Source organism: Poecile atricapillus, chromosome 1 (genome assembly GCF_030490865.1).
Source record: "Poecile atricapillus isolate bPoeAtr1 chromosome 1, bPoeAtr1.hap1, whole genome shotgun sequence".
NCBI lineage: Eukaryota > Metazoa > Chordata > Aves > Passeriformes > Paridae > Poecile > Poecile atricapillus.
Window position 1 is genome coordinate 10,822,520 of NC_081249.1, and position 22,693 is coordinate 10,845,212.

At 35.9% G+C, this 22,693-nt stretch overlaps 1 protein-coding gene across 4 annotated transcripts in view; it reads left to right on the forward strand.

Moving 5' to 3' along the window:
- DMD (dystrophin) overlaps positions 1-22,693 on the forward strand; it is a 1,141,085-nt gene that overhangs the window by 971,715 nt on the left and 146,677 nt on the right. For all 4 annotated transcript variants that reach the window (XM_058829412.1, XM_058829411.1, XM_058829410.1 and 1 more), the window contains one exon: positions 9,703-9,849. In XM_058829412.1, coding sequence (XP_058685395.1) covers positions 9,703-9,849 — 147 coding nt within the window. The remainder of the gene's footprint in view (positions 1-9,702; positions 9,850-22,693) is intronic.

Genomic DNA, 22,693 nt, shown 5'->3' on the forward strand with positions numbered 1-22,693 from the left:
TGGAACAGCTAATCTTTTAAACCATGAAAGACTAGAAAGTTGCATTGGAGGCAAGTCATATGTGAGCTATCACAGTGGCTGATCCTGAGTCGATATAATTTAACATCTGCAACAATGAAATTGTCCCTGGGACAGAGCTCACCTTCAGTGACTTCTCACTTGATACAAAAGTGGGAAGAACAGCCTCCACACCAGATGGTTGTGCTGTCATTCATATGGACCAGGGCAGCATGGAGAATTACACTGAGGGGGATCTCATGAAGTTCAACAAGAAATGCCAAGTTCTGTGTCCTTGGAGGAAGACCTCAGGTAACAGTACACACTCAAGACCAATTGCACAGAAAGCAACTCTGAAGAGAAGAGCCTTGGGGTCCTGGTAGACAAACAGCTAATGGGAACACACTGTTAAAATCCACTTATTACGATTACTAGGGAGATGCCTCTGCCTGAACTAAGGTGCAAACGAGACCATATGCTGAAGCCAATAGCACGGATTTTATTTAACAGTAAAATGTGAGGTAGAGAGATAGAAACAGAAAAGGATTGAGGGAGGATGAGGGAGGGGAGAAAAAGAGTGGGAGAAATAGATCAGATGGAATGATAGTCATCACCCATGCGTCCAGCAGTATCCTGGATTGATCCTCTTCACCCTGGGCTTCTCGATGGTGGCAGTCCCAAGGTCATTCAAAACTTCTCAGCACTTAAACATTTTACCAAAAAAAAGGAATCAATGCTCATTGTCTACACGGGTGTCTTATTCTGTTGGTTAAATGGTTCCCTCACTTCCAATGCTAATTAGTCCCATGCTTGTTCCTTCTCTTCGTTTGAGTCAGCAGCCTCCTGTCTCGAGCCAGCACGCTGCGGTCTCCCTGCACTGACCCAGCCACCGCTGGCTACCAGCAGAGCTGCTGAGCTTCCCACAGACTCCTTCTCCCCTGCTTCATTTACCTTTCCTTAGACCTGAGATGATTGGACAATAGTACCACCATTATCTTATCTCAAGTTGCTGTCAGGTGGATTAACTCACAGTCCAAATTTCAGGAATCCAGAAGGCATGTTTGGGATGGGATGGGCTTTGGTGGTCACAGATGAGCAGTTGCTTCTTTGCATGGTTTGCTGCAGTGACAAAGTCCCTCAGTGATCTTAACAGCATTTGAATAAATTGTGATCTTTAAGTCTCTCACACACACCCTCATGGCAAAGAAGGCTGACAGCACCCCGAGGTGCATTAGGCAGAACATGGCCAGCAGGTTGAGGGGGGTGATCCCTCCTCTCTGCTCAGCCTTGGTCACATCTGGAGGGTTGGGTCCAGTTTTGGGCTCTGGGCTATGAGAGAGGTATGGACTTCACTGGAACAGGTCCTGTGCAGGGCCACAAAAATGGTCACAGGACTGAAGCATCTTTCCAGTGAGGAGGGGCTGAGGGAACTGGGACAGCTCAGCCTTGAGACTCAAGGCAGCTCAGTGTCTTACCAATGTGTATCAATTCCTGATGAGAGGGAATGAAGAGAAAGCTGGACTCTTCTTAGTACTGTCCACTGACAGAAGAGACAATGGGCACAAACTAAAACCCATCAAGTTCCACCTGAATATAAGAAGAAACACCTGTGGCTGTTCAAACACTGGCACAGGCTGCCCAGAGAAGTGGTGGAGTCTTGATCATTGGAGATATTTAAAACCTGACTGGACGTGGTCCTGGGCAGCTGGCCCTGCTCTGAGCAAAGGGGCTGGGCTAGATGATCTCAAGAGCTGCCTTCAGCTTCAGCCAGTCTTTGATGACAGTTTAGAGTTTTGTGAGAATGAAAAAAAAAAATTAGTGCATGCTTTTGCAATGATTTCAGTAGACATACAAACTAATTTAGAATTTTATAATTTCAGTAGACATACAAAATAATTTAGAAACCATTATGCATTTAAACACTAACAACAGTAAGAAACTTTTGTTCTTGCCTTCAGTTTTTGTACATGTCCAAGCTTGTGTGGTCCTGAAAAGTTTATTAAGAAGTGCAAAACATTTAATTCCTAAATACAGTTGCTGCAATGTTTAGTCTTGTATAAAGACAAGATATGAATTGCTTAAATAGTAAATACCATTGCTAGAGAACTAGAAATGATTTTCAAATTATTCTTTTTTTTTGTTCCTTTATAAAAAGCTAAGAAAAATATTTTAAATTCCTCATGTGTAGGCTTGAAAAAATGAATATTTGTGGAAGAGGATACTATCTACTGAGGTCTTTACTGTCTCTGGGGGAAACTAACTTCAGGATCAATTTTAATTTCCAATGTTGTGCTCTAAGCATAAACATAGTGTTCAAATCAGAGGCTGGTTGCTATAATTGCCAGTCCATAAAATTTGAGAAATAAAAATCTAGAGATTATGCCAAATTGCTTTTAACATCTTATACAGGCATTGTGCCAGTTCCATCCATAACCAAATAGATAGAGACTCATTTCCAGAAGCTGGCACTGAACATTTAAATAATTTGATGCATTGGTGAAATGAATTTAAAGTCTCTTTCAACTCCTGTTTGCAGCAAGAGAAGGGTGCTGTGCACTGTGAGATTCATGGTCATATCCACCCATGAATATGGGAAACACTAATGAGTCTTGATTTTTGCCAGTGTGTTCAGGGTGACTCAGGACAATATAGCTGGGAAAAAATATCACACAATAGTAGTGGAGTAATTGTCCATACATGGTCTCACATAGATTTTTTTAAACCTGTTTACAAGTCCAAGTGTTGTTAAGGAACATGAAGGACAGAATAACACACAAAATGGGTCCTCTCCCAAGATATTTTTCACGCCAGAAATGTTGCAGGTAAGTAGGAGCCAATAGGAAAACTGACTATTTTAAATCATAATTGAAAAGCTTAATAGCTTGTTTTAAGTTTCTTATTCAATAATTACATACCAATTGCAAATAAATAATTATTAGATATTGTCTGTTTATTGAATACAGTTTTTATGACAAATATAGCTTAACTCAATCTGAGTACTACTGAGGTGTGCATAAGGATATATGACCTTGTATGTGCACGCTGTTATTTTCCTTTGTCAGTGTGGTGAATGCTAAGCAGCAATGATTTCATACTCTTAATACAGCTGCATAAATGCTACTTGTTCTGACAAGGCACTGCTGTGGACTACATCTAAACATATATGGTAGGTGTTTGGATCAACAGGAATAAGGACAGCAAATGGAAAAAAGCATTTTTAATGATCTATTGGCATTTTTCAATAGTCACAAAAACAGTGTTCATTTTAGTTTTCCTCTGTGCACTAGGAATACTTAATGTTCTGGGAATATATTTCCTCTTCGGGGTGTATTTTCCAAATGGCTTAATGGGTTTTAGTCACCCTATTCCATTAACACCAGTGAGCTGGAAGTTACAGGCACTTGATTCAATTTTGGTTGGATTCTTGAACTCTCTGTTTGACTTGTCAGCCAGCAGTTGTACATGTGGCTGAGGGAAAAGGGGGTTAAAAAATGGAAAATGTGCGTTGTAGTGTCATTGTTCCTTTCTGAACTTTATCATGAATTTAGGAACAAGAACCATTAAGCTAGAAAATGATATAATATTAATTATATATATTATAAATATATATTATATATAAGTATGTATATATATAAATATGTACAATTAGTATAAAATACATCATACTGATATTGAGATAAGCTTGTTTTCTTTTTTTTTGTTCTTCTGCTTGAATGACTAGTGAACTTTCTTTCCATTTTTATGGAGCCAATTTATGAATCTTAAAAGAAAAAGCAAACCTTTTCATGGCATTAACAAAAGCCCTCCCCTTTTGGTGAATCTTTAAATAAAAAGACCTAGGGGTTTTTTTCTCTCTTCTGAACATTGGGCAGCCTTCCAAAGAAAACGAAGTCTGTGTTAGAGTTCCTTAAATAAAAGATAGGATAAAACCACCCATATGGTACGTGAAATGTGGAAGAAAAGACATCTGAAAAAAACCCTAAGCATCAAATTTTCATTAACAGAGTTGGTATTCTGGAAAGAGGTGAGGGCTATCTGATGGTTTTACTGCCTTGGAATAGGTTACACAAAGCACAAAGAAATTTAATGGAAAATATGCAGAAAATGACTTGCAAATAATTTTGGGAGGCTTATCCTGCATCTTCTAAAATATGTTAGAAACAGATCTGTAATTACAGACACTAGCCTAAAATCCTTTTGGAGTTGTAGTTCCAGCACTAAATAGAACATACATAAGAAACTCCAAGAGAATAACCGGTAGGGAAAAGATTTGGCTTGGTACTGAGCACTGCAAGTTCAAAACATTGCTATCATAATAGGGATCATTATGAACTAAAGGTCAGCATCTCTGCAGGGACAAAAATAACCAAAAAAATCCACTACAGCAGTGTTCAGTTTTCAGAAAGAAAGCTGCACACAAATGAGGAAGCCTGACGAAAAGGAACCAAAAGGACAAAGTGTGTGAAGGCAGCACAGAGACATTGCATCCTGAGAACCAATCCATAGCATCCAAATGGATTCAGAACAACCTGGAAAGATGGGGTGGCTAAAGAAAATAATAATGAAACCTATTTGAAGCAAAAATACAAAGAACAAGTTGTCTTGATTAAGATCATTAAATCACCAGAACCAGATGTCTATTTGGTCAAGTGTTCTAATGGAAGTGCAAAATAGCTGTGTCTATTAACAGCATTTTCTCATTTAAAATCAGGGGAGTTTTAATGAGGAGTGGTGAGGGACACACATGGTGATAAATTTCAGATTGTTCATGTAGTCAGGGCTGTGGACCAAGAGAGGAGGAAATCTGGGAAAGGATATTCTGTAGTAGAGATAACAGTTTTGTAAAAGTATTTGTGCTTTACATCTCCAACTGTGCCTTTAAGGAAACATGAGCATTATGTTTAAGGGTCTATAGGCCATTTGCCTTTCCCCAGGGATTTTAAGGATGCCTTCCAGTAAAGAAACTAACTTCCAGTGAGACAATAGGAAAAGTCTTGTGTTGGATAAATAACAATTTATCTGGAAATTTCCTGTAAAATACAGAAAACTAAAAACACAGGTCAGTTTTCCCAAAGAGGAAGATGATGTGCTCCAGAAGGTCTGCTCTGTCCAGCATGTACATAAATGAACTGGGAAGGAAAATTTTTAATGGAGTGGCACATCTTTATGATACAAAGTAAGGGGAGGACAGATTGTAAACAGCTATGGAAAGCCTTCACAGTACTGACTGGTGGCAAACTGATGGTAGATGAAATCAAATGCTAGTAAATCTCAAGAAAAATGTAGAAAAAGCTATCCCAACTTTCTGTGTACAGTAATGACCTCTTTAGGCCTTTCAAACATTCCTTTAGCACCCATGAAAGAGATCTTGGAATCATAACAGAAGTCTCTGAAAACTTCACATCAATATTCAGGATTGTTCAGAAAGCCAAATGAAATGTGAGGAATTACTGAAAATTACTGAAAAAGCAGAAAATATCATGGAGTCACAGTGTAAGTATCTGTTGTACCTATGATATGTATATGGTAGGAAGTGTTTGGGATCCCAAATCTAAAAATAGTTATAACAGACTGGGTAAAAGGTATCCAAGGACAGAATAAATGGTGTTGGAGTGGGGTTTGTCTTTATTTTTCAGGTGTCAGGTAGCTGTCTGTATGTGTGTTACTTGCCTAGGCTCCCTTTATAGTCAATTAAAATCTGCTCATTCCTGTTGTTGCAATTCAGAATGTGATTCTTGCCATCCTGTAGTAAAACCTTACATTATGCTCAACTCCTGGGTCTGATTAGCTATGAAATATAAAAGAACCATGTAAATATAAAGGTAACTTTCTCAGATGTACATACCTTATGCACACATTTAAACAAATGTATCTCAATATTTGTGTCTTAAGCATAAAGAAGGAAAAAACATGATGTAGGTCTTGTACAGCCTGACACAGCACAAAGTCCACTAGGAGTGGTTGATCTCTGTCTCTAATGAGCTAAGATTTAGAGAAGGTCACAAGTGGGTCTCTAGAAATAGGTTTAAAAAAATCTCTAACCCAAATGCTAAACTTACCATAGGATATTTTGGATCACAAAAGCCTATGTTAGTCCAAAAATCAAGTATGTGATTCCTTGGAAAAGATTCCATCAAGACGCGTTTGACATTAAAGTACAGCTTCTGGCTCCATGACCTCTGAGACTCAAGTTGCTGAGCTGGAAGAGTACAAGGGACAGGGGAGCTGATGCTTTTCCCTTACTTTCCTCCTTGAACAATTGTATTGGCTACTTTCAGACAAGGGACTGGGCAAGATGAGCTTTTCATCTGACTGATTACAGCCAGTGTGTTCCCTAGACTTTCAGTATTTGTCTGGTTAGGATGTCTGTGGTATGTGTCTTCTAGAGTCCTTGCTCATTTTCCAAGGCAGTTTGAAATGTTTTCTAACAAGACTGTACGGATCATTTAAAATCCAATCTACCACCCACAGTATCACAAACCATTGAAATTCTGTCTTGCATAAGGACAGTTATAATGAAGATAATTTGGGGCTGGTTGTCCTATCACTGTTCATACTGTGAACCCATTTGCACTCTGAGCAATTTAATGGGTACATCTCCTTGTGATAGTAATACACTACTACTCACCATGTATGTTTGTTTTTAAATTACCAGCAATAGAATTCTTTTTTTTTTTTTAATATAAACCTGTTATCTGTTTAATGCTCTTTATGCAGAAGAAAAAAAAAATTAAAAAATCAACCAGTCTTGTATTATACAAAATTATTATTAGAAATATAAATATTTCTGTAACACATTTCCAGTAAAAACTCTAAATTTCTGATTCTACAGATGCTTAACTCTAGAATCATGTATGCTGACTGATGGACTGGTTGTTTGTGATAAAGTATTGCTTAAAGAAGACTTGCAGTTGCTGACTTCTTAATAATATAAAGTCATATTCCAAATCTTTCTGTGGTTATTTTTCTCTTTTCTGTCTACAGTTTTCTAATTGTAAGCTTACTGGCATTAATTAGATGGCTGTTCATTGACTAGCATACCTTTTTTTGTTCTTGCTGTTTATCATGTTTGGATTTGGCCAGCTAATAAAAACACTAGCAAAAATTCAGACTTAGCAATAATAGAAAGCAGAATATTGAATTTAAAGGCAAAAGCTTTAGTATTTTGTGCATTGGAATATTATTATCACACTGCAAAAATCATTATCCTTGCAGCACAAAAAAAATTAATTAGGACATTGAACAGAAGGCAGAAGATGAGTTTTCTTCTCTACTTCCATGTCTATTTCATTTCTTTCAGTGTGGGTTTCTTCTGTGCCATAGCCTTTCTGGTCTGTAAAACAACTTACAGTCAAAAAACATGCTGAATAATTATGAAAGATTTTCTATTTCTATTTCACTTTAATAGATATAAAAGCTGTGTGATTTACCTAATAATTAATGGTGGTATTCAAGGGAGACCAGTACTTTCAAGTCCACAATATAGATGCAAATAATTTGTCTGAAATCAGCTATTTAACTTAATATATGTTTAAAAACAAGTGTTTTATAAGGCCTGTGTGCTTTGCTTAAGCAGTGATATTTTTCAATCAGAGACCTGATCCTAATCCTATACAAATAATAGAAAGTTAACTCAATTTAGTACAAGAACTGCATTAAAGTGCATTGTAGTCTAGGAACTGATCTTTGCATCTATTGATTGGCATTTATTCTCTCAGTGTTTTTTATTTTATATATACATATTTTTGTGTATTTAATTTTTATTATATATTACCTTTATTATATATTTTCTGTTATATCTAATATATACACTTGTATATCTATATTTTATGCAAAATGGTCATTGATAACACCAGATTAGTGGTGGTCTGTCATCTTGGAAAGGAAGCAACATGGGAGGAACTGAGTTGATCATCCCAAATGTAAGCCACAGAGTCATGACCAGGCACCTTGGGACTTGAAAACAGCAGATCACAGGGAAAAAAACAGTAAAACAACCATTTGTAAGTGAAGTGCTCAGATAGAGGTGTATATATTTCTTCAGCCTTTGAGGCCTTTACTTTACAACAACAAATGTCTACTTTTACAACATGTTGTTTGTTCTCTGAACTCAATTGCTAACTAAAAAGTTCAGGGTAAGCACATATATAACTCTCTAGGGTAAAACCAAATGTGAGCTGTCTTCCTTTTCTTTGTATTTCAGACCTTGCTCAGCACTAAATTGTAAATCAGTTCTCACCAGTAATGTCAGTTCTACTCCAGTGGTATAAAACTGGAGAAATGGGGAAGTCAACTGTTATGTCATGCACTTGATGTATGCATCTTCTCTGACATTGTGGCATTTGCATATTTCTCTGCACTTCATTTACAAAATACACATCCCTTCTGACAGTGTATTTTAAATATTGATCATTGGAGTCATTCACTGTACAAGTACCACTGCAGTCAGTCTAACTCCTTATGTTGCAGGGTAATTTAACATAATTGATGGAAGTCAAATCAGCTTTTAAAAGACATTTGAGGAACAAATTTTCAATGATGTTTACCTTTAGTGCTCTTCATGGCATTCTAACGTCTATGAATGTCTTCATATTATTCAGTCTTAAAGTTCACAGAGGATGGGCTTTTTTTACCTTTTTGTACCTTATTTTGCATCATGTGTTGATGAAAAGATTACTAGGCAATAATTTCAGGTTATTTGATGATCTAAAATGAAATGCAGACCACAGGGGGTTTATATTAAAAATTCTGAGAGAAAGGAGCTATAGGGCAGACTAATATAGCAAGTGAATTATTCTACCTTTGTGTGCAGACATCATATGGTAGGAAAACATGATCCTGAGGATGACAGAATTTTTCCCTTAGAAATGACTCATTGTTACATTTTGACATATTTTATCACATTAAAAATTCATAAATGTCTCCTTAGAAAAGATGGATATAGAGCAGTGGAAAAAGCACATAGAGATTCCTCTGTTTGAGAAACTCATGGTGCCCTGAATTTATCTGAATGTACCCAGATATATCATGGAGACATCCTTATCAGGTTGTTGATTTTAAAATAAGTTTGTAACTAGCAGATTCTGGTCTTAACATACATTAATGAAATTATTAGCTAAACTGCTTTTATGCATAGTTTTAAGGTTATCTTAAAAGAAACATTTTTTTGTTTTTTCTTTTAACTATGAGTCATGTAAGCCAGTTTGGGATTATTAGGGGTCTGTAAAACTTTCATCATTTTTCCATTTGTCGTATTTGGGAGCAGCTGTTTTCCTCAGTTTTCCTGTGTTAAACTGTACTCATCACTCCCATCCATCCTGCCTGAATTCGCTACACACAAGTAAAGGATGAAACAGGAGACAAGTGTGCTCTGCAGTGCACCTCCCAGTGGGTGTGCTGGTCAGAAATTCGGCTAAACTGGCCAAAGGTGGCTATAGAGGTTCCAAATTCATAGCACCTTCTGAAATGCCAGGCCTTACACTTGAGAACTAAAGTCCATATGAAGTTAAATAAAAAGACCAGTAGTGGAATCACGACTGTATGCTCTTTCCTTTCAGCTTGCATGTAATATCTTTATGTTACTAATCAGCTGGTAGCAGAGCCAATAGTCTTTGAAGTTATATTTATATTTATATTTATATTTATATTTATAATTTTTATATTATTTATAATATTTATATTTATATTTATTTATGATTCACGCAGGTTTATCGAGCAGAACTCGTTCCCCTTAAGGAAAAGGTTCATCACGTCAATGAGCTCACTCGCCGCTTCACTCCCTCTGATATTCAACTCTCCCAGTACAATCTCAGCTGTGTGGAAGACCTAAACACAAGGTGGAAGGTGCTACAGGTATATTTCACATTACTTTTTTCTTTATGCTTCATTTAAGTAAATATTTCTATTTCTCTGTGTGTTGTTCCCTATGGGATAGCACCAAAGGTGTACAAGGCAATGAAAGATAGGAAAGCCCAAGAAAATATGTTGTTGTTACCATTCATAAATGCATTAGACAGAGGCCCAACCTGATACTGTAGATGGTTTAAAAATGTAAAGGGCAAGCCACATGTTTTACACATATTTCAAAGATAATACATTCTCTTCCACAGAGCTTGGGAAACATTGTGAACAATTAACTTTCACAGTAAATTATTGCTTTGATTTGTCAAATACAGATATTTGGAAAACAAAATTTTCATCTTCTCTGAAGATACCTGGAGACAGTATGTCAGGGTGAGATGTTATTGCAGATAGAATAGACAGTTAATTGAAATATTATGCTTTACTGTCTTTTTTCATATTTACTTAAATGTCATCTGGAAGATACAGTGAATAAGGTGAAAGCACTCCAGTAAATTTTTAAACACATCCTGAGGGGAAAAGACATAAGTAACTTTGAAAGATTATGATATACTAAAGGCCAAGTTGTGACCCTTGGAAAGAGGAAAGATGCATCTGTTCCTATAATATAATTTTGCTACTTAAAAGAGAGCAGAGTTTGAAATTTGTTGAGAGGCAGAGCTCATTTTTGTTAGAAGAGAATGAAATAGCATAGACTGAAATAGAGTAGATCAATTGGAATGACGAATATACAATTATTAAGACCAACTGTTCTACATACAAGATCTGCTGGACACTCACACCCAATGGCATTTTTTAGTATAGTATGTATTTTTCCATCATAGGACTAAACTTTTTTATGATCAGCACTCCAGTTAGATGTGATACCCTTTATAGAAAGCTGAAATTTTGGCCACATAATAGGAAAAGCAAAAATGAAAATTGTTTTTGTTTCATATAAAACCACTTTCCTTCTTAGGTGTGTTCCTGTTTATTTCTGGTTTTGTTGTCCAGTATGTTTTTCATTCTGTTGGTTTTGTGAGTTTTATTTATTTATTAATTGCCTTTGTTATGCTAATGTCACCTAAAATATTGACTTCATGCTTTTGTATTTTCATCTTTTTTTTAATATATATTTCAGTTTATTTTCATGTGTCTTTCTTATACATTGGATGTGTTTTCTCTCAGGCTTCTCTTAATTCTTATTTTCAAAAAGCAATTCTTTCTGTGTTCCTACTCTTCTCTGTCTTTCCACATCCAACTTCCCTTATCTCTCTTGGTTTTGTTTTTCTGTACTCCCCTTGTTTCTTTTCTTAGTTTACTTCTCTTTTTCTCCCTCCTCAAAGGTTAGTTCTCTCTCTCCTTGCTATATTCTTAAAGGGGAAAATATTTCTTATCTATGTACCCCTCTTTCTAGAAAATATCACTGCAGGAAAATCATAAAACAGAGAATTCTGTGCTATTGCTTGACAGAAAGATACCCATCCTTGGTTATGTGTGAGAAAAGTGCATAAAGACATAAAATTTTTCACATCTATAACACCAGTGAATTCTAGTGTTATGAGAAAGTTGAAGAGCATTTTGTAAAGGAGGAAATCATGTCTCACTTGTTTCTTTATTAACTCTGGGAGCTTACATAAGATTAGAGGAGGAAATGTGTCTTCTTAAGCCAGACCTTACAGAGATTTAATATTATATTTATTTTATATTCATAAGGCCAATCGTAGTCAGTCATTTTCAGTATTACACAGTGGTTCTACAGTGAGATTGGTGCTCTTAGTGAATAGAATCAAATATTCCCCCAGAATCTTCCCAGAACTTCATTTGTATTTTTGCAGTAAGGCATGTTTGCCATTAATTTGCTAATTAATTGGTTTGTATTCAATTGTAGTGAATATACTCCAGAGTATTACTGGTACAAAAATGTACAGAAAACCCTCAACCGCTTACAAACTCAACCAGTCCTGGTTTTGAAGTGTTTTGTGGAGTGCATTTCATTAATGAAAGCTGATGCACTCAGCTCAGTCACTGAAAACCGTGTCATCTTCTGTGGAGTTCAAGTAGTTTCGTGCCTTTAATAGAGTAGTTTTGAGGAAAATATGCTGTTCGTTTCTTTTTATTTTTCTTAAACATGAAAGGAGATGAAGTGTTTCCAAGGAGCTATTTGTTATGAATTTCACAAGGGGCTCTCATGCATGCTTCAAACAGTGTATGCAATGATCTCATCCTGGGGTAGGATGTGTCTTGCAAGCCCTTACTTACTTCCAGCTGACATTTAGGAAGCCAGGAATCCCCTAAAATAGGTGGGAGTTATATCCATTTCACTTAGTCAGAGATCTGATTGCTATAATGCTGGTCAAAGGCCAAAGTTCCTGACATGTAAAAGAATTTACAAGTATCCCACAGGGAACATAGCCTTCAGTTATCAAGAAAGATATTTTTGTTTAAATCAAACTTTGTTTTATTTAGAATAGTACCTTTAATAAGCTGAAAAATGCAGTAAGAACTGTCTTTCATCCAAAAATGTATCTATTAAGATATTTTGCTATGGTATTTATACTCTAGAGCTTTTGCTTCTGAAAGTTGGTAGTTTGTGAGTGGTTGTCTTTGAGCACATCAAAAACCTAGAGCTAAATCACCCCAAGGTCTTTTCCAGTCTAAACTTTTCTATAATTCTGTGATTTACATGCATATAATTCATGATTGTCATGAAGCATAAGCCCTAATTTCAGTATCATTCCTAACTCCTCAGCTCATCTTGTGCCAGTAGCAAAGATTCTGCAGGATGTGGGGGTTTGAAGGTTGTTGTGGTGTAAAAAACGTGCTGACATTTGTTAGAAGGTCCAGCCACAACTGGACAATTATTCTGTTCCCTTGGAGAGCATTCTCTGCTTGCAGGAGCTTTGAAGCGGCAGCAGACTTTTAGTACCCCTGCAGGCAGTTATCTAAAGTCATATCATCATTTTATTTGTATTCTGCTGAGGACAGGCTCTTTACTGAGCTGCATAATGCACACTAATGTAATAAACATTGCTGCAATGAATTATTTCAAAAACCACCTTCTTTTGTGTGCTTCTCAAATGCTAGCTGATTCTTTCAATCTGTAGTGAGAAATATGAATGAATCTTACCATCTCTATTTCCAGAGGTACTAATATCAAGAACATAAAAGCCAAAAAGGAAATCCCTTCTTCTCTGAAATCAGTGTAAAATTGTCAGTATGCATCACAGTCTTGCTGGCCAGTGAACCTCTAAAGAGCTGAGTCACAGGCACTGTGGGCAGCTGTCCTCAGCTCACACCTTGCTCTTTATAGGGGTTGGACACCAAGCCAAGGAAATTGCAGCAATATACAAGCTGAAATCAGCAATGACCTATTGTAGCAGGATTTAGGTTTGGGCTTTTTTTTCATTTTACTTCACCTTCTGTCTTTCATGCCCTCTCTAAGAAAAATATCCTACCAAAATATGAAATAACAACAAAAATACCTATGTAAAAGAAATGTCTTCTTCGGGTCTCTTGCAGCTGAATTGAACCAAGTTTGCTTTCTTAAATTGTATGTATTAATGGTTTCAGGAAGTGAACTTCATTTCTAAACCATGAAATTGAAATTTGAAAGTGATGAAGGCTATTCTCTTACTTCATTTTTCTTAGAGAAAAAGAAAAACTTCTCTTGCTTTACAGTTCAGTTGTCCAATTGGAACTGCATAGGATCCTCATACATGAAAGCTCTAGTCATATACTTAAACAGAATATTGACCTTAAATTGTTCTAGATCTTAAATTACAAGTAGAGTTATTTATCCTTAAACAGTGAGTGTAAACTGGGGTTAAAGCTGATAGATTGATAGATGATGATGCAACAATAGCAATAACTTCCTCTGTATGAGACAGAAAAAGTAATGCCTAAATGAATTGGTGATATAAAAGGCAGTCAGATTTTTATATTTTTATATTTATATATTACCTTTTTGTTACCTTAGCAGTTTCTCTTTCCATTGGGATGTTTTATTAATTTCAATAACTAATTTGTTTCTATTACTTTGGTTTTTCGTCTTTTTTAAACTATATTTTGGCATATGTCATCTGTTAGTAGCTGAAAAAAATGGGAGACAACTTTTCTAAATATCTGGACCCAAAATCATATCTCAGTTAGAGCTACAGTAGCTAAGTCACTACTAAAATCATGGTGCTTTTCAACCTTGAAATCTGAAATTATTTTGTAGTTGCAGATTTCATCTTCCCAGCAGAGGGAGATTTTGATCCTTTTTGGAAGTTGAGTTTTCCCATCAGACTACTCAGTTAAAATGTTGGTTTGTATGTTCCATGAGAACAGGAACTTCTGCCAAAACCACAATTGTTACAGCTCTTTAATGGTCTCTTATTTGTTTAATTGGCTATGCCAGTTGGCTGCAGAAGTCATAGACCCAAGCATTTTTCTTCCATTTCTGTTAAATTGAGTCTCAGATTTTCTCAGTGTTTGTCTGCAAAATTATGCATATAGAATTCATTTTGCAGTGATTCGTTCTTTAGAAATCCAATTTATTTATTTCTGTAAGTTAGTGGAGGAAGGCCAGCTGTCAGGACTAGGATTCAATTCTGCTAATGAAGTCTGTGTCAAAAATTGGAAATATTCTGTCCTAAATTAGAAGGACACCTTCATTGTGGCACCTTTAGGGCAGTCAGTGAAAGCAAGTGTGTAACTATAAACAGGAATAGTTATCATCCATAGACATGACAGCAGGAAAACTAATAAAATCTTACTTAATTTATGATGTGTGTGATGAATTTTACTTTGTGGGAAATTGCAACTGCTTTAATTGTTTTTTGTAAAGGAGGTGGATTCATTTTGAGAGTTTTGTTAGCGTCTTTTGACTTCCTTTACTCTGAAATTTATTTCTCTATGAAGATGTTTTGAAGAACCATGCAGAAGAATAGCAATTTATCATACTTTATATTCTCATTACAATATGAATCTGTAGATTTCTTTTGATGTATTTTTTTTGTTTCTCATAAGTGTGTGTGAGTGTGGGGTTTATAAAAGCTGAGTTATGCTGTTTATATGTGAAAAAAAAGCACTTAAAATTTATCAAAAGTAAGAAAACATTACACTTGTATCTTGAATTTAGCACTCTCTCATACAACCTTTGCATATACAATATATTCTGTAAGATGTCCCATTTATCTATTTGATGGATAAATGATAGGAAAAGAATGGGCATATTAGTTGATACATGTAAGTCTCATTTCCTTATAAAGGAAGAGTAGAACAATTTACTTCCACCTGTCAGCAGTTATAGATTATGTTTGGCAGCACACATCCATATGACTCATACCAGACTATATTTAGGATACTGAGGAAAACAGAAGTTGTGATACTGTTGAGAATATATTCACTGGAAACCAACATCCACTAGTTCTGTTGGGTTTTAGTCAAGTAGTTTTAGCTAAATCATCCAGTTTACAGCTCTTTAACTTATTTACTAACCACCACGGAAACAGCATTCCTTAGTGTTCATGATCTGTAATATCACATTATCCCAAAAACATTATTTGAAATAATTTCTGTAGAAGTCCCTTTGACAAGGAGTGTGGAAGTTGCATTTGAAGAATTAAAGCTCTGGCTTTCAGTCCTATACAGAGGTGTAGACTACAGGAGTTAGAAGATTTTACCTTGGATTCCAAAATTGGCCAGATAGCTTTGAGTTTTCTCTTGTACAAATTGAAAGAATATGGCCTGATTTTTTTTCAACACCTTTACAGGTGTGTGACCTTATTCCAATCAGCTATGTTTAGGCTGCTCATTATGAAAAATCAGGCTTGTTTAAGGTAAGAATGTGTGAGGGGGAATAGCTGGGAAGTGCACAAAGTTAGCAGCAGTCAAAAGCAAACAAGGACAAAACAGAGACAAACCTTGCAATTATAAGTCAATCTCCAGTCCTAGCTTCTGCTCCTTTTCCTTCCCAAAATGTTATCAACTGTCAGAGCTCCTAATTTGCAGGTTAGATTTTGCTAAAGCAGTAGGAGAGGACAGGAATGCATAGGGTGGGTCAGGGCAGGATGCAGTGACACCAGAAGGCTGATGGATCTTTGCAATTTGTGCTCCTGCTCCCTGCCCTGGAAGGGACCACGCTGCTGGCACAGATCCTCTGCCCATTGACGCCTGCCTGGTTTGAAATGAGGTTGGAGCAGATGTACAAAGTTTGCTTTGAATGTGGAACACGTTTGTTGCAGATAGAGCATTCACTGAATTTAAGAGCTGCCCAGTAAAGGCTCTCTAATGTGATTTTCAGAGGCTTGTAACTCAATGAAACCTTAATGAATACCCTTGGATTGAAAGCAATATAAAACCCCTCAGATTCCAAGTACCAGTGCCAAAGTATTGTTAAAGGGTTTTAGAGGGAGAATGTAAAACTGGCAAAACATATTTCTTTTTCTCCCCATTTTCACTAATCCCTTCTTCTGAAATGATGTGGTTTTTTTACAAGAAACTTCATTTGAAGTGATTAAAAGCCCAAGGAAAGGAAATAATATGCACATTTCCAGTGCAGAAGGTCAATGTTGGCCTTTCTTATTTCTTTGTTGAGTAATTTTGTGTCTTTCTGACATATCAATTATATGTTATATCACTGCAAATAGTTTTATGTCAGGCCATCTACTTTCAGGTTACAGAAAGCTTTTGCAGTCTTTCAGCTAGGTAGTATTTTGTGCTGTATTTTTTATATCTTTTTGCTTCAGTGAGACTAAGTAGGATTTTTTTTGGTATTTTAGAAGTACTGTTAATAATAGTGTTTAAAATACTAAAAATGTCAGTGGCGTTAAGTTGTGACACAGATTTGAAACCAGCCTTTATGGAAGACTATGTGTGTAATTTAAAAATATTTTCACAAGATGCTCTCTAAAGTTGCCACTGCAGTTTTCAACATGGTTTGAGTAAAGCTGAGTGTTGTACCCTTGTATAGAAAACTATGTGCAGTATGGAAGTGATGTAATGGTATGTTTGCTGTAGAGGAGAGCACTTTATAATTAAAATGGCTCAAATTCTGTTATGTGTATGCAAAATCTGCTATAAAGTCTTTCCTAATTTGGATCCAACCAGCACAACACAGGCAGAAGGTGTTTTTCAATATGCTTATCCTGTGGTTCATCTAAGCTGCTCAATTCTTGTGCTTGTTGTTAGTTTATAAAACACTGATACTGCAATAAACTTTAGAAATATACCCCTTGGTTATAGAACAAACATAGTATGAATTACAATTATTGACCCAGAGCTTACAATTTCAGGTTTTATTAGTGTTCATTTTTTATTTCTTTTGTGCCTGGAAAGATCAACATCCAATTCCTGTTTGTGGAAATGAATTCTTTAGGGTATAACATTTTTGGGGGGGAACTTCAAGTATGAAGACTCAGGTCATTTTTCTCTTCCGTTTTCTCAGGTGTTCAAAGTTGTTTCCCTACCACAGTTCAGGTTTTTTTAAACCAAAATAAATTAGCATTAATCCAGAAAAATAATCCTAAGGCTACATCTGTAGGTAGCATATTCATTGTGTTGGATGTTTTCACTTTAATTCCTCTGATTTCTCACACCATCCTCAAGTGTTTTGTGTCCTTTCCTTTCAGTACCCTCATTTATGTCTATTTCATCGGTAAAAACAATCAGTTCTATCCTAATTACTTAGCTGACATGTAGCTGATAATGGAGTGCTGTTTCAGTGTAGTGACTTTTGGGGTATTCAGAAGAAAAAGACGACTGTGTCTTCCATAAAATGGTTTTGTGCTTTTGTATATCCAAGCATTACAGTTCCTTATCTCAAAACATCACATTTCAAATCCTGAGTTGATTTTATCTGTACTTTTGCCAGCCAGAAAACTAAGATAACTGAATTTGGGTTGCACATCTGTTGTCATAGCTACCTGCAATATATCCCTGAATGTGCCTGGGTTTACCTCTAATGAGAAAGGGGTTACATTTCTCTCATAAAACCACCATAACTTTATTCAGCTATGAATGACCTGTGAAATACTGTCAGACTGGTATGGTCTGTTGCAGAAATTGAGCAAGCTTCCTCTTTTAAAAAGTCAGGATCTAATCCTTTTTTCTTCACCAGTGAATAGGAGGTCAGCTCCCATCCAATAAAGTTTCAGAAAGACAGAGGCAAATCCAATTTTATGATCTCCACTTTTCTGTCTCAACACTGTGCCTCCACATCGTTAGACTGTGCTCAGTATTTCCCACAGCTGATGGGATAAGCCTGTGATGTTTAACAGTGCCAGGTCATGCTGATTATTTCAGCTTTGCCAATGACACTTGGTGTAATTTTTTTTCAAATTATTTTAACCATCTTGTGCATGAATTTACATGTTTTCAGGTGAGTGTCCATTTATGGATCAGAACTACATTTATAAATTTTAGCTGAATTATAATGACATTGTGTTGAGTAGGTGTAAGTTTTAGTTTTACTGATAGTTTTTGCTTTTAGTTTAATGTAGTTCCGATAGTTACAGAATTCAATGGTCTGTCCCATTGCCCAGAAAACGGGGCTAGAAAAACAACCTCTGCTTCATGTAAATTTGTGTTAATAAGTACCCTTATATAGGGTTAATAAATAGGTTAATAAATACCCTTAAATAAATAAATAAAGGGTTAATAAATACCCTTATATAGGCCAAGGCTCCTGAATCAGATAACAGTGTCTTTGTGATGTGAGCTACACTACAGTGCTGGACACAAAATATGAAATGAAATGAAATGATGAATGATCTCTCACTGAAAGCGTGGTTACAATTGATGTTGTAAAATCTGCTTCTCTTAGTCTGAGAACTGTTGCAGGAAACAAATCACAGACTGTTTAACATAACATTTAGGTGCTGTTGTGGGTGCTCAGTGCTAACACCATGGAATGAGAGCTACCACTGCAGGCTTTACACGGCTGTGTTGGAAATTAAGCCCCCATGGACTGCTGGCTTTGTCTGCTCTGCCATCCCTCCCAGCTGGGCTGACTGCTATCCCTGCTGAGCCTGCTCAGCTCAGATATCCTCGGGTGACCCAGGAGCAACGTTTGTGCCTTTTTCTGCCAGAGAAAATCCCCAGCACCTTTATTATTGTACAATTTATTGAAGAACACCCTAGGAATGATGTAAAAGTTGGAAGAATTAAAAGCCTGGTTTGCTGTCTTTAGGAAGCTAATCTATTCCTAAATCTTTAGACAGGAGATATCACTTGCTCCTGATCCTTCTAGCACTTTGTAGGGATAGTTCCAAAAAGATGTATTCAAAGTTGTATAGAAAGTAGATTTCTTGAACTCTTGTGTTATATTAATTACACAATCAGTATATTCACACAGAGATACTGTATTTCACTGTCCTGCTCATATTCAGATAGGCTCTAACTTGCCAGAGATTTTAATTTTTTATTTTTTTTTCTGAATAAGAATATAACTAACAGATGTTTGTTTTTGGCTCCATTTCTACATTCTTTGAAAGCTGGAGAATTAAATTGCTGACATTCAGACAACACTAATTCACATATCCAGGGAGCCTAATTTGCCATCCCTGAGATTCTGATTCCTGGTGTTCATGGATTTAAAAACCATTTCAATGACACAATATAAGAATAGGCTGGGGAGTTTCAATAGTATGCTCCTGCTAAACATAATCACATTTTATAAACATCTGTGTCATTACTGGTGTGATTCATCTCTAAGCTGTATACAGCTGTGTTTGCAGTTTCAATTAACAGTCCTCTAATTTCATATCCATCTCATGTTGCTAATTTAGTTAATTTATTCATAATTAAGAGTATTCTATTTTCTACGAAGGTTTGTGAGTTTAGTGCATTATAAGAAATGAAAAGTAACCCCTAAGGCCGAGGCATTTTGATTCTTACAATAGTCACATCAGAACAAAAATGTCATTAATGTACCTAAAGGGGAAGACATGATGTAAGGGACATTTTTTTCTTTTCTCGGTGTGGAATGAGAACCCTTTGGAAGGTATTGGCTTTGTGCTTGAAAGCAAAGAACATTATGAATGTGCTCTTTTCTCATCTTTTTTGCCCTTCTCCCTTTTGGCTAAAATCTAAAGTAATTCTATGGTTTAAACTAATACAGTTAATTTTAATATGTAAAAAAAAGACATCTCTAAAAAGGGTATTACAAGAGGAGATATGTGGCAGACATGAATCTTCCCATTTCATGCATTTTTGTTCTCTGGCATTTATATTTTAGATTATAAGGTATTAAAAAGGACCTATGTGATTAAGACCTGTGAGATAACTTAAAAAAATTAAGCTTGAGACACACTCAATTGGAAGATAAGGACTGTCTTTGTACTTATCAAAAGAAGTGTTTGAATTTTTAGAAATGGTTTGGGTTATTTTGGCTATCAGTATGAGAATGCTCTGTGAAAAATGGGTTAGAAGTCCTAAGTCCTAGAAACAAATCTCCTCCAGTTGTCCGCACTCTAATGATGTTCTACAGTTTTTCCAGGATTGGTTACAACCCTCCAATACTGTGTAAATACAGAGATAAAGCCTTCTCTGTTACCTTCACAGGCCCTATAGGGTTACTTATTCCAGGAGGTGTCTAAAATATTAAAGGAGTTGTATATATAAATGGCTCCCAAAAAAAAAAAAATTAGAGAAGTGAGAAAAATACCTCCTCTTTAGCATGAAGAGTATTTTGATACTTATGTGTTAGTGACAAGGTGAGTAGAGCACTGAAAGTTCAGCAGCCCTTTCTGGGAAAAAAAAAAAAAAAACGGAGAAATACAGGACAGTCTTCATCAAAAAAGATAAATTTGAGATAAGTATTATTGTGAGTATTGCTATAATTTGAAGTAAACAGAGGGAAGTTGTATGGAAAACATTGAAATAATGTGATCAATATGTCTCAAGCAGAGCTGCAGGTTTTTAATGACAGCTGCTGAATCCTTTATAGCTGAAAATCACAGTTGTCTGCTGCATTTTCCTTTAATCTTCCCCTGCCTACTATCTCCTTGATGCTCCTTTCAGTTTCTCTCATTGCTCTTTTTCTCCTTGAAGCTTCCTTTCTTCTTCTTCATATAAGCTTCTCCTTGTCTGTCACACCATCTACAATCATACCACTATTTATTAAGAAAAGGCTAGGAAGGAAAACATTAAACAAATAAATAGAGAACACAGCAAGGAAATTTATAATCTGAAATTAGAAGAAAATAGAGGGATAGAGAGAGGAAAAGTGCAATGTGAGGTGAGGTAGGCTTTTAGACCTGGCAGTTGCATGAATTATAACCTTTTCTTTTCCCAAGAAATCTCTTAATATCAGAGTTAGTGAGAGATGCAGCCATGGTCTAAGCAGACCTCTAAAGCTCTTCAAAACAGAAGTCTCATAATTTTATTTTCTTCTACTTGTCAACTCTTAACGCTGAAATGCAATATTCTGAAGACAATAAAAGTTTGAACCATTTCAACCTTTTAGCTGCACACTCTGTGTATTTAGCAAATAGAATGACAATTTTGCTTGCTGTACAAATTCCAGGCTGCCCCACCTTTTTCTGATTAAAATGGTGATTAGGGTTAAAGGAGATTATAGCAATTTGCCAGGGTCCTGTTCCTCTGCAAGCTCAAGGTAAGAGGGTGATACAAGTGCCTGCAGAAAGATGGATTATCACTGGTTGTTCAATTTCCAAGCTTCTGTGGATTTTTACCCTTTGTTATTTGTGTAGATTCTCCACATTTTACTATGCAAGAAAGGAAACACATTAATTTTTGATACACAAAAAAAGTTAATGATTTCTTTCCCCTCTAAGGAGAGATGGGTCTTCAAAAGGGAGTGCATAGATCTTTTAAATTTTATTTTATGATCATACTCCGGAGGTTTGTTGCTTTTTCATTTTCTTTTCCTTACTCCACATAAAATGATAGGGCAATTGTATCTTGTACTTCAAATGCTAATTTTAAACCCTGTGGAAGTCTGTAAACCTATGTGAATTTATATTTTAAAGATAATTGCACGTGATTTTCTTATTTATCTAAAGAGATGCTTGTGCTGCAAGTTGGAAACAAATATTTGGACCTTGAATCATCTTCCTGCTTCAATTTTTTCAGATAAAGGTTTGGGGTTTCAATTCTAAACCCTCAATTCCATGACATTGGATATGGGATTCCCTGTGTTTTTCCAAAAGAGGATTTTATGCATGCTCTATTACGAAAAATATGGTCACTGTTTATGTTCTGCATATTTTTTCTAACAGAGAAAAAAATAAATACCTGTCATGAAAATGTTGGCACATATTTTTGTGTTTCAGCAGTGTACCTTTAACACCAGAGGATAATTTTACCTTTTTGTATTTTTAATAATTTATAATTTTTTTTTTGTAATTTATATACAATTTATAACTGTATTTATAATTTTACTTTTTTATATTTTTGCATGCTCTCAGGACTCCTGAGGGGTCTGCCTGTGCGGGGGTAACGTGGCTACCATGAGCTCACACCTGCTGCCACACACAGACTGAGCTGTTAAAACGAGCAGCTCCCAGTCTGAGTTCTGGCTGCCCATGTTGGTTTAGTGACCATTTGTTTTGCTATAGCATATGCCTTTTTTAACAGAGAAATCACTGTTATTTTCTATAAATCATAGTCTTGAACTGTATTTCAGTTAATACTCTCCCTCTCACTCTAAAAGTAACTCTTCAAAGACTGCTCTCTGATTTTAAATAATGCGTTGACAGACCTCCCAGCTACCTGAACATCTTTCTCTGGATCAGCCAAAACCTAAAATGTTCATGTTTAATGTTTATTTGTTATTTAAAACAAATGTGGTGATTTTGAGTCACTGCCACCTGGAAAATAGATCTGCATTTAACTGACCAATGAAACA